General features: G+C 42.1%; 1 protein-coding gene across 1 annotated transcript in view; it reads right to left on the bottom strand.

The window, feature by feature from the left end:
* Positions 1 to 15,688, bottom strand: part of Slc4a4 (solute carrier family 4 member 4) — a 427,900-nt gene that overhangs the window by 392,371 nt on the left and 19,841 nt on the right. The window contains exon 2 of the mRNA XM_028888567.2: positions 10,888 to 10,950. Coding sequence (XP_028744400.1) covers positions 10,888 to 10,901 — 14 coding nt within the window. The 5' untranslated portion in view covers positions 10,902 to 10,950. The remainder of the gene's footprint in view (positions 1 to 10,887; positions 10,951 to 15,688) is intronic.

Genomic DNA, 15,688 nt, shown 5'->3' with positions numbered 1-15,688 from the left:
TTTACTAGTACATCACTGGTTATATAATTTTTTTAATTTAATTAAATGGTATTTGCATGATATGAGCAAAATATCTAGATGAGGGTTTTATTTAATTACATTTGTTTATCTTAGGGCTGCTAATTATCTTTCATCTCTAGAATCTTTACCATAATAATTCTCCAATTTTTATCCCTTGGATCGAGGTGACTGTGGAATCTTCACAGGATGTATAGAGAAATAACTCTCTGTGATCACTGTAATCTTACAAAATTGGGCTGATTTCATGCTAGGCTGACATGGCAGCATTTTTCTTGAGACAGTAATCACTTTAGTTGTGTGTGTGTGTGTGTGTGTGTGTGTGTGTGTGTGTGTGTGTGCATGTATGTGGGCATATGTATGGAAGCTAGTCACAGTTGGGTGTCTTTCACAATGACTCTCCACTTTATTCTTTTTTTGAGGTACAGTCTCTCCCTGAACCCAAAGCTCAACAATTCAACTACACTGGCAGCCTGCACACCCGAGGTCTATGTCAGCCGGCCTCCCCGGTGCTGGAACTACAGGTCCACACAGGCCTTCACACGGGATCTGCAGTAAGGAATCCATGCTTCCCTAGCAAATGCTTTACTGACCAAGACACCTCCCCAGCCTGACTCTTCAAACATCTCAAATCTCCTTCTTTCGTTCTCCTGTTCCACTAAAGCATAATATTAACTTGACTTTGTTTTCAAGAAAGATATGTGGGGCCAAAATGAAAGGTTTGTATTCTTCCCTAAGTTTATTGTCACTTTGGTTGGGTATATAATTCTCGGTCTGAGTTCATTTTCTTTCAGATTTGAGATTATAACTCTCATTTTCTTCTAATCATCAACATTTTTTTAATAATTCAATATTTTGGGTGTTTCCACTTTGAAAGTAAGGTAAATGTTTTTTTTAAAGAGGGTTTTTTTTTTCATTTATTTTATAAAGCATTCTATGTTCCAAACAATCTCCAATTAGGCTTTTAGATGGACCATGTAAACTGCAAAGTTTATTTTGCTTTCCTAAATATGTCCAGCATCAATCAGTATACCAAATAAATGACCCTATGGGTCCTCCAACAAAGTGTGCATTAAATACTTTTTAAATGAAAAATTATCCAAACTGAGAATATAGCATTTCACTTGTACATTTAAAAGATTTGAGAAAGTGCTGGGGGTGGTGGGTACATTGGTAAATACTTGCCATGCAAACATAAGGATCTGAGTTTGGATCCCCATGTAAACGCTGGGCATGATGGTGAACACTTGCAAACCCAGCACCCATGTCAGAACCCAGCAAATCCCTGGAGAATACAGTGCTACATGAAAAGAAATGAGAAAATATCACATGATATCATTGATATGTGGAATCTTTAAGTCATACGTGCAGATGGAGAATTAAACAGTGGGCATTCCTGTGGGGATAAAAATAAGACATTTAGTCACAAGATAGAAAGCAGAAAATATAAAAATAAAAAATAAATTAAAATCAAATAATAAAAATAACTAGAACAATAAAATAAAAAACAAATAAATAAAAAGATTTAATATATGCCATGAGGATGTCATTAGTAATAGTGTATTTATTGTGTTTAGGAGGTTTACAAAATGAATACATTTTAGGTGCTTTTCGCTGCAGAAGACATGGCTGCCTGTGTGAGATGATGGTTATACTCATTCATCTCACCACAGTAGTGATTTTACTGTACGTGTCTATAACATCATGCTGCACACCTTAAGTAATCACAATAAAGTGTATTTTCCTAATGAAAAAGGAGTTCGTATTTATAATACAACTTGTGAGAGTGACAAAGTAAAACTGTGTCGCACAACAAAAAGCACATTTCCCCCAAACTTCCTCACTTTGGATGACAGTCCCTAAGAAACAGATCGATTATAATGTGAAGGCAAGTTCTGCAACAGATTCCCAGTGAGCCTCACCATTGTTACTTCTGCTTCCACTACAGAGGCCGGGGTTAGTCATTTTGTTTGTGTGTGTGTGTGTGTGTGTGTGTGTGTGTGTGTGTGTGTGTGTGTGTGTGTTTTCCTTAAGCATATAAATTTGACCTGATAATGAAGTTTGTCTGTGTTCTTTTTGGCAGGAATTATTACAGAATGTCATCTTACATAAAAGAACCAGGCAAAAACTAGTCGGAACCAGTATGGTAACACATGCCTGTAATTCCCCCGGACTAAAACAAAGATTAAGGAGTGGAGATCGAGTTCAAGGCCAGACTAACACAGACGTCTTTATTTTTACGGTTAATAGACATACACTTTTATGTACTAAAATGTTTAATAGTTTGAATTTCTCAGGAGTAGAACCCTGACACTTCACAGGCCAATCCAACAATTTTCCTTCTGTACAAAATGTGTGTCTCAACCTCTAACCCTGTGACTCTCGCTCCCTGAACTAGGGATGATTTTCACTATCCTGTTGACTTCTATGGGTTCTCCATTAATGTACAAATCTACTGCAATTAAAGATGGAAGGGAACAGAGTCCAACACAAGTGTACAAGGAAGCTGGGCAGAGTGTAATTTAATTATCAGAGTTGGAATTTGTCCAGGACTCCACCTGCCATAAGGAAAGTACCCTGGGATCTTTAATGACCACAAGTGGTCAGGATTCTGGTTTTATGGTTCGTCCAATTAATTTTCAAGCACATCTTCAGCTATAGCATTAGGTAAAGGAACTGGGGAATCCACTCTGCTAATAAAGAACCTGGGGACTTGTACTAGTTTCCCAGAGGAATTATCAAGGTACATGGATATGTGTGCATGATCACATAAACATACACTTAGTAAGAAGTACTTCCATGACAGGTAATGAACAAGACACATCTCAGCCATTTCTTCTCCATCCAATTCAGGTGAAATTGTCTCTACAGTGCAAGTCAGATTAGGATTGAAAAATGCTGGAGTCTGGGAAGATTCTAGCATCTATCTCTGCCTTAATTATGGTCAAATGTAGAGTGCACAGGTTGTTTTGTACATGCCCACTGCCCTCTGGAAGAATTCGCTGTCATATTCATGTGTGTGTGTGTGTGTGTGTGTGTGTGTGTGTGTGTGTGTATCACACTCAGGCTTTCTTTCAAAATCTTGAGGTATTCTTCAAAGTGAAATTTCAGTATAAAAATTTCAACTTATCATATTTTCTATTAATAAACTGCTGGTTTCTTCAATTAGCGCCCTCTTCAAAGTAAGGACTGTGGTCCCTACTATTAGAAACAAGAAAAAGTCTGAGGAATTACTGTTAATGTGTATTTCCCTTAGTGAAAAGCAGGACTTCTCAGTGGTGAAGAGTACTTGCTGCTCTTCCAGGGTCAGTTCCTGGCACCTGTGTAAGTAAGGTGGCTCAGAACTGTCTGTAACCCCAGCTGAGGGCTCTGTGCTCTGTGGGTAGCTGCATTCATGTGCACATACCCATATGTAGATAGACACACACATACACATAGGACAAATTAATGTTTTTACTGTTTTAAAAAGCCTAGCTCCATGGTACCTAGACATCACTCGGTTGAACGAAGGCATCAGTATGACCTCTGGTGTTTATTAAAAGCAGACATTTCCTGGCTCTAGTTCATACTGATCCAATCACAATGACTAAGGATGGGATCCAGGTGTTTGAAATTTAGTAAGCTCTGAAGGTCAGTCTGTTTTTGAGACTCAAAACTCTGACCTCCTTTGGAGATAACAACATGCGATTGTGTAATTCTGAGACGGAAACCACATCAGTACATCACATAGAATCTACACACTGTCTTTCTCCCATTACTGTGTTTGTTTTCTTTCGTGAATAGCTTCTACAGTAGAGCCCATCACTGCAATCATCAAGTTTAATTCCTTTTTCTTCAGGAGCCATTGTGTAAAATTACTTTGGGATCTTATTAAAGTTCAAGCTAATTAACCTGACCATATTTATTTTCACACTCTGATAATGTGAGCAATTCATGAGAGACGCAACACTTCAGACACAAGGGAAGTTAGGATGCCTGTGACGCAAATACAGGCATTAGAAAAAGATGATTGGACAATTTCAAACTAACTGCTACTTCTTCCTGTTACTGTAGGTGACCTCCCAACATAATGTTTTGTTTTTAATTAGGGGAAGAGGAGATGTTTGAAGACATTACAGAAATCTGGTACGATAGCAGCCAGAGTGGAAGAAGACAGCTTTGTCTCGCCTGTGCAATTGAGGTTTTTATTTATCTGTAAAATGAGATGCTTGCAGAGTGACATCTAACTCCCTTCTTGCTTGAAACTGACAACAGTCCACTAATGTTAAGAGATTTAGTTTTGATGAATGTGCAAAATTAGCAGGCACCTGCTACCTTCAAACACAGAAGAAGGATGTGATATTTAAACAGAAGAGCAGTGTCTCTGGGCCAAACAGAGTGAAGGGTTGCCCAGATTTCTCTCGGTACTGTGGGGTTTTCCAAGTCACAGACCTGTCACTGCGAACACCCGCACAGTCCAAGGCAAACCAGAGTGACTGGACACCCTACAGAAAGAGGTTGAGTTCATAAGATATACATGAAACATTTTTAATGTTGTAAATTACATTACCTCTATAAATTACCTCTTGGCACACTGAGAAGTAATCTGGAATTTCCAGGTTTGGGTCATGCTGATGAGACATAACAAGTTACTTCTAAACTTGAACGTGTGTGTGCGCGCGCGCGCGTGCGCGCGCATGCACCACACATGTGTTTGCACTCATGAATGTGCATTTGCGTTCCTGGGGATCAAACTCAAGACTTTCCACATGGTAGATAAATATTCCTCCACTGAGCTATATCATCATCTTATTTATTTATTTATTTTAGTTTTTCACATAGGGCTTCCCTAGTTACCCAGCTGGCGTTGAACTCAGGCTGTAGCCCAGACAAGCTTTTAATCCACAACTTCCCTACCTTAGCCTCCCAAATAGCTCATTACCTCTGCTATCAAGTCCAGACACTTCCAAACCTCTGTGGTATTCCAGCCATGGTTAGGAAATAAAATACAACCTGAAAATAAGAGGATCTGTCCTTTACAAGTCAGGAATGGGTTCAATAAAGGACAGAAGAGCAGTGAGCAGGAATGTAGAGAGATATCTTCATTAGAGTGGAACCTGAGCAGGGGTGCTATTGTACATAAACTCAAGGAATAATGGTACTTCAAGCTGAAAGCCTATCAGAAAGCCAATTATAGTAAAAGAATCAGTGTCTCTCAAACAGACCCAAATAATGTACAAATAAAATCCAGTTGATTTTTCTTACCAGTGTCCATGATCTTAGGTAGCAATCATACCAAGTTCCTAGCTTCCTAGCCTGTGTATTTCTAACTCCAATATACACCTGCTCTGTAGACTAAAGAACAGGAATCCACTCAAGGTTCTTCTAAAATTTCATGAAACTTTGTCTTGAGGTTAACACGAGCAATGCTACAAAGTTTAAAGTGCAGTGTCTTGAGAGGACTCTGGGATGCCAAGGAGTAAGAAACGACAGTATCCTTTCTGCCGCAAACAAAAGTTGCACCATGATGAGGCTGATGTAACAATGTTTACAGCCCCTTAAGGTTTGCAACTTCCAGGGCTGGGTGACAGACAGTGATTAATTCTGAGCAATCCCAGCCCTGCCTAGGCTCTTTACACCCCACCTGATAGCAAGCAGCTGTCCATGTGTTTCTGGAAGCATGGTCCTCCAAGAATCAGAAATCTACTCTGATCATTGGTCTGTGCTTCTGATCCCAGAAGCCCAACAAAGAGACAGCGGCCTTTGTTGTTACATCTCCTTCCATTGTCGTGAGCCTTCTGCATCTCTGGAGGGCTTCCAGAGGATCTGAAGGGCTGCTACATCCCTACTCCTTCCCCACCCTCTGATGACCATGTAGATATTCAAGACTAGAACATTCCAAAAAAACCTCTATCTGTGGTGGAAAACAGAATATCACTGTGATAATCAGGCTGTCTTGTCAACCTGATTTCTTTGATTTCACAGGTTTTTTGCACTTAAGAGGTTTCCTTGAATTTTAGAAGAGACTTTAGACTTTGGAGTTTTAAACAATGTTTGGACTGTTAAAGGTTATGGGGCATGTTAAAGAGCAGAGTGTCATGATTTAAAGGTGACATGCTAGGATGTCGTGCTGACAAGGGTTGGGCGTGTGACAATTTATCTTGATTGTCAACTTGACAAGATTGCAATCACCTAGGGAACAAGCCTCAGGGAGTGTCTGTTGGGGTGTTTCTAAGGAAGCTTGACTGAGGTAGAAAGACCCTCATTGGGTTTGAGAGATACCAATCCATGGGCTAGGGTCTCTAGCATCCATTTCTCTCAGCCTCCTGGTAAAATAGGCAATGAGACTGGCTACTTCATGTTCCTGCCACCAGGCACAGATCTGGCTTGATCCCTAGCACCTCTAGAACACATGAGCACAACTGTCTTAAAAAAACAGTTAAAGCAAGACACAGAGAACTTCGAGAAAATAACAGATGAACAAAACAGAAACATCACTAAGAAGAAAGAGAAACCTCCCAACAAACGAGAAGGAAGCCTTCAACCTGTAAACCAAAATGCCTAGAACAAAAAATTCACAGGAGAGATTCTATGGCAGAATTGAACAGGGAGAAATCAAAGTCTATTGATTCAAAATGAAGATAGGTGGTATTATTAAGTCTAAGCAGAAAAGAAATGGTTGAGCAAATAGAAAAGGGTATAAGGAACCCTGAGATGTGTTCAAGCAGACCAGCATACACATAACAGGACAGAGGAAGAGAGAAAATGCAACAGAATTGTAAAGTTGTGATTCCTTAAATTTGGTAAAAAAAAAAAAAACACTTCATTACAAACATCCACGAGGTTTAATAAGCTCCAAATAGAATGAACTCCCAAATAGCCACACTAAGACACTATAACCAAACCATCAAATGCCAAAGAGAAGTAACTCAACACATATAAGAGAGCCTCAATAAAATTATCAGACTATTTCTCATCAGAAATCCGATAGACCATGGCTGGGGAGACAGCTCAGGGGGTAAATGTGCTTGCCACGCAAGCCTGACGACCTGAGTTCAATGCCCACAGTCCACGTAAAAGCCAGACATGGTGGTATCTGTAATCCCACAGCTGCTACAAGAGAGAAGGCAGAAGCAGGAGAGTCGTCCCAAAGCTCCCGGCCAGCAAGCCTGGAATGCACTGTGGGGGACAAAGAGCCAAAGAGACCCTGCCTCAACCAGACAGAAGGGAGGACCAGCCCTCAAAAGCTGTTCTATGATCTCCAAATGTGCACTGCAGGGCCTGTGTGCCTGTGTGCTTATACACACACACACACACACACACACACACACACACACACACAAATAAATAATTTCTAAAAAGAATGGCCATACTAATATCACACACAGCTGATCTTAAGCCCATAAAAGGCTTTAATGGGTATAGAGTTTGTTTTGTAATCTTAAGATTACAAAATTCTAAGTTAGTGACCAGTGCATAGTAACATAAATTCACTTAACACCACCAAACTACACACTTAAAGTGATTAAAATGTCAAAGTTCATGTAAAGCTTATCTTGTTAGAATGAAAATTTGAAAGAATGCAAATAGATATTTGATTTATTCAATTGTCTAAGTCAGGAAAAGGGGGGGGGGGAAGACAGCTTTTTAGAGGTGGTGGTTGTGTTTGCAGTGTGTGACAAAACCCTGCCCCTAAAACCAGTGGACTCATTTCTGCCTTTTTCTTAACCGACATCTCAGCCTCAGTTAGTACCAGTGATTGCTTCAAATTATGTGACTGCGAAATATGACTGTGCAACACCTTCCCGTCAGCCATAGTCGGGATTGAGGGGAAACAAAACTGGAGAAATTCTGATCCCATATTAACAAAGCTTTGACGTTCTGTTCATCGCGGACTTTTTGTTGACTTCCTTTTGTTTCCAGGGCACCGCTGTCACTACGGACTCTCCTCAGCCATCTTGGCACCTCCTCTGCTCTCTGTCCAGGCAACGCCAGTCTCTTCCAGGTCTCCTCTGCCCACACACACCATCAGCACCATCTTCTGTGTTGCTTCTATGTCCTTCTGATGGCTAACCATGCCCTCCTGAGTTCACCCTCCAGTCACACTACAGGAATAACAGCCCCACTAATCAAGCCCCGATCCTCCATGCCCCCAGGTCAGTTCATTCCCATTCCTGAACACGTTTTCGCTTCCAATGAAGTACTTAATCTTGCCAAAATTTCAGTCTCTGAACTCATCAAAAAATCATAGCCTTGCCTTCCCAATGCCTGCCTTGGAGCCTATGGTAAGGGAGGAGGAAAAAGGCGACAGGAATCCTGTAAGACCTCCATCTTGTCTTCACTTCCATTCTCCCCGCCAGTTACTCACATGTGCCAAACCCTCAGTTGCACAGTCTCAAGAAAGCCGTTCTGTTACATGGACTAGTTCCTTGAGCCGCCTCAAGTTTCTACTCTCCACTTCAGCCCGCATACTCCTTATACATGCGCGTAGTCCACGGAGCCCTTCTCCGGCCTCTTGGTCATATAGGCTTCCCTTGCTATGTGCAACTCTAAAATTCTATGTCATCTTTTCTTTTAGAGCCTTGGTGCGCATTATTGTAACTACTCACTCTGTACCTTTATTTCCTTCACTTGATGAGGGCGAGGGAGAGCTTCGTTTTGCTCTCTATCATACAGCCAGCCATAGACAGGTACCTAGCACTCACCAGACCTCTGCTAAGTAATTAAGTAAGGGAGGGCAGTCAGCGAACATGAAACACCATTCCAACAAAGTCTGCACAGTCAATGGACAATTGAGCCAATGAACAAAAGGCAGCAGACACAGATATCGCACGTCCAGCCATGACTAGGGAGCACCTAATTTGCAAGTCCCACCTTTGCTTAATCCTGGAGTCGTTTCTCTTGCAAAATCCTCCTGCGCTGCTTGTGGAACAGGCAGAGAACATTTCCGTTTGTTGGCTTGGCTATCCTCGGGCCTCCGGGCATCTTGGCAGGCCCTGCAGGGCCATCTGGCCTTCAGCATCCTTCCTGAAGCTCATTTCGGCTCCTCTGTGATCAAACGCTCTGCCATTGATCTTTTCCAGGATGTAAGATCGTACCTGCTGTTTCCTGGCTACCGCATCTCCTCATGGAGTAAGGCCCACATGGCTTTGCACCCCCCGTGTGGAAGAGGTTCAAGTTTCCCAAATTCTAAAAGTTCACCGTAAAGATTTGGGGAGCCCTTCTCGACAGAAGTCCATAGCATTCTGAAGTGATTATGCTCATACAGTGAGTAAAAGTAGCACATATGATCTTACTAGACAACAGTCGAAGAGGTAAAAAATGTCTAATTCCCTAAGTTAAACAATAATCGCTGCCTGACTTTCAACCTGTCTGTTGAACACGTATGGCTATATACAAAACAAAGGTCAACAGAACAAAACTAATCAATGCAGCTCTTGGCTCCTAGGAACTTCACTGAAGACTATGGGGAAAAGAAAAATTATTTTCTGGCTTAGAAAAACAAGGACTCTTACACAAACTGGACGCAGACTTTATAGCACAGAACACTCAGCTTCTTGTCGTCTCCTAAAAGCGTGACGGACGGCTTCGATTTACTAGGTAAAATACATTATAAAATAAAACAAGAACTAAAGAATTCTATTAACTACACAGTATGTAGTTAATAACCCACTAGCATGTCGGAATCTGCAACATTGTAGCGCTTTCTCCAACCACCTATCCTTACATGGACTAGGAACTGAGACTCACAAAGGTAAGAGCCAGGCCAGGAAATTAACATCATCTATAAAACCTCAAATAGCATCCTCAAATATCACAGCAGTGTAGAACTGAGCGCAAACCTCTGTGAATGCCCTGACTGTATCATAAAAAGCATGAGGTGCATTTATATTGTGATGCCCAAAATAGATGCACATGCTGCTTAATATCTGGAGAGGGATCTGTGCGTGCTAACCCCACACCACACAAGAACTTACAGCTCTTGTGAGTACTTTCCTAACTCATTCTTCCCAGAGCCTTTGCCTCTAAACATCAGTATGTGAAACAGCATGCATAGATGCGGGCCAGATGAGACATCCAGTTCGTATAGGATTTGATACTCCAACTCCACCAACTGCAAAGGGAAAAACTCCCACCGCCAGCATTTTGTGATTCTTTGTTCCACTCCTTATAATCAAAAATCTACTAGGAAAATCTGTGCGCTAAAAGGTATAATGACAGATACATTTTAGATCTTTTCCCCACAGAGGACAGAATTACCAGCCCCTGTGGGTTTAATTTTTTTTTTTTTTTTTTTTTTTTTTTTTTTTTACCAGTCTGGCTAATAATTTGGTGCCAGCACCAACTGCTGGTTAGATCATCTAGTCAGCAGGATGGGGCTCACTGTTCCCTCACTGCTTGTGTGATTTTGGTTCTTGAACATTTAAAATTGCCAACAATCCCAAATGGTGTCTCATTACTTCTCTCCAATTTGTTTCCATTTGAAGACAAAAACTATCCGATTTGAACTAAATTTCAGTAAGATACACAGGTGACAAACCACTATAAGACCAGTTAAATATCTGCATGCCATGAATGGGACGGAGATTTTTTTATATCCAACCACAACAGGGGCAAATGCATCTCTGTATTATTTATTCATAATCATCTTCAGAAAGCCTACACGACTTAACCAAGTGCCCACCACTGTCCCAACACAACTCTGGGAATTTGAATGAACAATACTAGATGGACACAGCTTCTCAGTCCTGAACCCGGGTAGAACACTTGCTTGTAAGAACAAAAGCTGCTTCTCTTTCTACCTGTTTATGATTTAAGTCTCCCTTAAGTAAAGGCAAAGGGGGAGGGGTGTTAAAATGCAAGACTGCCACACGTGACTTTCTTACTTACAATAGGTCAAGCATCCGTGCTCAGGTTTGTAGCCAGAGGAGGTCACGAAACAACTGTGGATATCTGTGAAAAGGAAAATAATTGTGTGATGTGTGTGTCAGACGCTATAAAGACCTTTGAGTGATAAACTGGTACTCGTGGTACCTAAATCCAGATCAGAATCTGTCCTTCCACCACTCCTGGGTTCTAGGCTCAGGATTCTTCCCCCCCCCCGCCCCAGCTCGCTCTGTAGATCAGGCTGGCCTTGAACTCACAGAGATCTGCCTGGCTAAAGGTGTGTGCCACTTCCGCCCAGCTAGGCTCAGGATTCTATGTCTGACTTCCGCTGCATTTGTTGCTGATTCAGCATAGGGTACAAATTCCCATTAACTAGAAAAAGATTTAAAAATCAAGCATTTCAGCTGGGCATAGTGGCCCACGTCTTTCTTTTTATTTATCTATTTTTATTTTTACGTGCCTTGGTATTTTTTTTCATGAGTGTCAGGTCCCCTGGAACTGGAGTTACAGACAGTTGGGAGCTGACATGTGGATGCTGGGAATTGAACCTGGGTCCTCTGGAAGAGCACTCAGTGATCTTAACCACTAGGCTATCTCTCCAGGTTGTGACCCACATCTTTAATCCCAGCACTCAGCAGAGGCAGGCAGATCTCTGTGAGTTTGAGGCCGTCCTGGTCTGCATTGTGAGTTCCAGGACAGTCAGGACTACATAGTGAGACCCTGTTGTAGCTAGAGTTTTCCTGCCTTGCCCACAGTCAGGACAAATCTTTGTCACCCTCCAGTCCCACAGCCGCTCAGACCCAACCAAGTAAACACAGAGACTTATATTGCTTACAAACTGTATGGTCATGGCAGGCTTCTTGATAACTGTTCTTATAGCTTAAATTAATCCATTTCCATAAATCTATACCTTACCACGCAGCTCGTGGCTTACTGGCATCTTTTTATGCTGCTTGTCAGGGTAGCGGCTGGCAGTGACTCCTTCTGCCTTCCTGTTCTTTTATTTCTCCTCTCTGTTAGTCCTGCCTATACTTCCTGCCTAGCCACGGGCCAATCAGTATTTTATTTATTGACCAATCAGAGCAACTTGACATACAGACCATCCCACAGCACAGCCAAGTGCAGACCATCTCAGACACCTGCACTCAGGCCCGTGGTCCTAATCATCCTCTATGAGGGCCTGCTGGGTAAAGCCACGAGGAACCCAAGAACGGGCTCCCACAGGACATACAGAACATCCCATAGCACCCTGTCACAAAATAAATAAATAATTTCTAATTATCATTATTTTTAGTCAGCATACAAAGTAACGGCTTTAATTGTGACATTTTCAGATATGCAAATCATTATACTTGGTTTTTAACTTGCTTCCCCACCACACTTCCTCATCTCCAAACTCCTTTTTGTAGATCTCCTTCCCTGATGTCTGCCTGTCTGGTTGCACATGGTCTATCATCGTCTCTTGTTCCACCTTCTCCTCCCCAAAGAGGAGTGCCCCTTCTCTCTCTTTTCTCTACACACACACACACACACACACACACACACACACAGACACACACACACACACACACACGTGCGTGCCACACGCACGCGTTTAAGTTTCTTGCTAGAAAAATATATGGGAAATTTGTCTCTGCAAACCTCTCCTTGTGAATATCCTTGTGAATATCTATAAATGAGCTGGGCATGTAGTACATTCTTGCAGTCCTAGCATTCAGGGGGCAGAGTCAGGAGGATGGGGAGTTCAAAGCTGGCCTTGTCTGTATAGTGAGTTAGAGGACACTCTGGTCTATGTAAGATCCTGTCTCAAAAGAAAACAAGTGTATAAATCTCTCTACTAATATTTTATTGGGGTTTTAAATGTCTAATAAATACAAATAACCATTTTCACATTTGTCAAAATGCAAGTTTTACTATAAGAAAACATAAAAAAAAATAGAATCTTACTGAAATGTAGCAAAATACAAATCTGCTGAAATCTATCCACCATGAGGATTTTAACTCTGTAAGAATAATTGATACCTAAAATGAGTCTTTGACTAGAAATTGTCTCAGAACATTCTCGCCAGAGCTCTGGTTCCTGCTTGCAGTCTCCTCCATCCCTGAATGAGAGTATGCATCTCCATGCTAGGTAGGTGCCCATGCAGGCCACTAATGGCCCTCAAAGACACCACAGCTGTTGTGCAAATGCAGGAGGGAAAAAAAGTTCAGTTGCTTAGTTTTCATTTCAGATATTTTCAGATATTATGACGTTTAGGAGAAGCAAGCCTGTACAATGCATATGTGTGTATACACACACACACACACACACACACACACATACACACACACACACACACAAAGTTAGTATTAGGAGAACGGATATGCTGTATTTCCCAAAGCCTATGTCTTTGAATTTCTGTTCCTGGGAAAGAAGTGAAAATTCAGAGAATAATACTATGAGCAGGCCATGGCCTCACTGCTGGCTCCATGAGAATTTGGGCCTTTCCCAACACGGCTCCCTCAGTTCATCCACAGGGCTAATACATTTTAGAGGCTTTGAAAACCTTACCTCGATGGGAACAGTCTGTCGTGAGAATTCCCTTGTTCTCAGCACCCCCACTTGGCCTCGCATCCTCCTGTATCTCTGGCTACGGCAGTCACAGTAACTATTTTGTCTTAGCAGAATCATTCAAAATAAATCATTTCTAACACTATCTTTCAAGCTTGGGGGAAAAGCCGCTCTGAGGAGATTCTATACTTTAAGCCCTATTATTCTGCCTTCGTCCCTGAAACCTTGGTTCTTTCAGTAGCATCCATGTCTGTCCAACTCAAGAACACTCTCAAAAAAGCATGAGACAGTTTTTACAAGAATACAACTGAAGCCATTAACTCCCTCGAGCTACAAAGTCCTCCCACCCCAGCTGGTGACCTCCTACTACCTTTATCTGTGGATAAAACTTCCGTTTGTTAAAAGTCTGTCATTTAGAGGCATCTTTTATTTGTTTATGGGTTTTATTGAGACAGGGTGGTTGCAGCCTTGGCTGGCCTGGGGCTTGCTATGTAGACCAGGCTGGCCTCGAACTCACAGAGATCCTCTTGCCTCTGCCTCCTGAGTGTTGGCATGAAAGGCTTGCACCGCCATGCCCAGATAATTTGGGGATACTTTAGATAGAGACTGAAGAGTCCTCATGAGGGCCTCGGGTACATTAAAACCTGCAGCTGAACACACTAACTTAAGTTGTATTGAATGTCAGTGGAATTATTCAAGTTATCCTTATAGACTATATTTCAGGGTAATCCTTACAGCCCATTGTTAATGATGTTCTTGGAAATGTTAATGAATCTAGACTCTAGAATTGCCTTGACTTAATACAGAATTTTCATCACACTGAAAAGTCCATCCGGCCTGTGAAAGAGGGCTACGGTTTTCCAGCAGTCCCTCCTCCTCTCTTCTTGAACACACACAGAGTGGGAGGGCAGTTGAGACAGAAGTAGATCCATGTGCAGGCCCCACCACACATTAGCTTAGTGTGCCTTCCACTAGGCTAATGACTATTTGCTGTAACAAAGATGCTTGCCAGATGCCTGGCATCGCAGTATAGTGAGCCTTACACAGTCATTCCACTTAGCACTCAGAATGACTCTGTAAACTAGCTGTAAAGAACGAGACTCGGAGAAAGAGAGATTTTTTTATTTAAAATTATTTTATACAATATATTTTGATCATGTTTTCTCTCCCCCCACCACCACCACCTGCCCAAGAGACTCAGAGAGGTTTTTTTGTTTGTTTGTCTGGTTGTGTTTGCTTTTAAGACTTAGAGGGAAATGTGTGTAGCTGGAAAAGAATGGTGGAATTCAAGTCCTTGCCCCTAAGCCCCGTCCCCTTGCTGTCCCTAAACACTAGATCTGTAACAACCCATTTTTAAAAACTTATCTTCAATCATTATTTCAAGTCTGTAACTGTGCTCTCTGTCTCCCTAAGCTGCTGTGTCTTTTAGTTCAAGTATCAATTCATTTCCTTCAACATCAGAGCCAAAGAACTGAACCACGGAGCAATCAGAATCCAGAATTAAAAATGTAATTTTAAGAGGTAATAAAGCAAAGGTTTGAAGAGATACTTGATACTGCAGATCATCCTGAGAAAACAATTAGGTCTAACCTCAGTTAGGTTTCACATATCTCATTAACTGGAGAATCCCAAATAAACTACAGATAAAGAACAGCAACAGAACATTTATCAGATGGAGCAAGGAGCCTGGTATACAAATAGGCAGGAAGGTCTAAGGGTTAGAGACAGTGAAGTTAGTGCCTGGGCATTTCAGCAGTGTCTTTGAGCTCTGTGTATACAAACTAACAGCTGTCTCATAAAATGGAACATTTAGGACACAAGCCTTCCCACTACTCACAAAAAGAAAGAAACGCTCTTGTTTTCAAATACAAGACTGGCCTGGATGTTAGCAGGGACCCCAAATGAGAGACAGCGTGGGTAGCAGCAAAGACTAAGTTTACTGAACTCAAGCGACTGCAAGATCAAAATTCCAACCAGATCGGGTCTGCACCTCAGTTCCGGGCTGCAGCCAGGAGCAATGCCCTTTTGCTAGGAAGCAGCAGTGGCAGCTGCGTCTTGTGCTAGAACCAAGAGGCATCCTTTTTCCCACTTTGCAAAAGCGTGCCTGGTTGAGCTGCCAGAGACCAGGGCTGCCGCGGGGCAGCCGAGGAGGCAGCGTGAAAAGCCAGCACCCATGCAGCCGCAGTGGGGCTCAGCCGGGCAGCGGCCTTCCTCTGCAATCTGCAGCTGTGGCCACTGAGTTTGGGAAGGACA

The sequence above is a fragment of the Peromyscus leucopus genome, chromosome 10 (assembly GCF_004664715.2).
Source record: "Peromyscus leucopus breed LL Stock chromosome 10, UCI_PerLeu_2.1, whole genome shotgun sequence".
Classification (NCBI taxonomy): domain Eukaryota; kingdom Metazoa; phylum Chordata; class Mammalia; order Rodentia; family Cricetidae; genus Peromyscus; species Peromyscus leucopus.
This window is presented reverse-complemented; position numbering and strand designations above follow the sequence as displayed.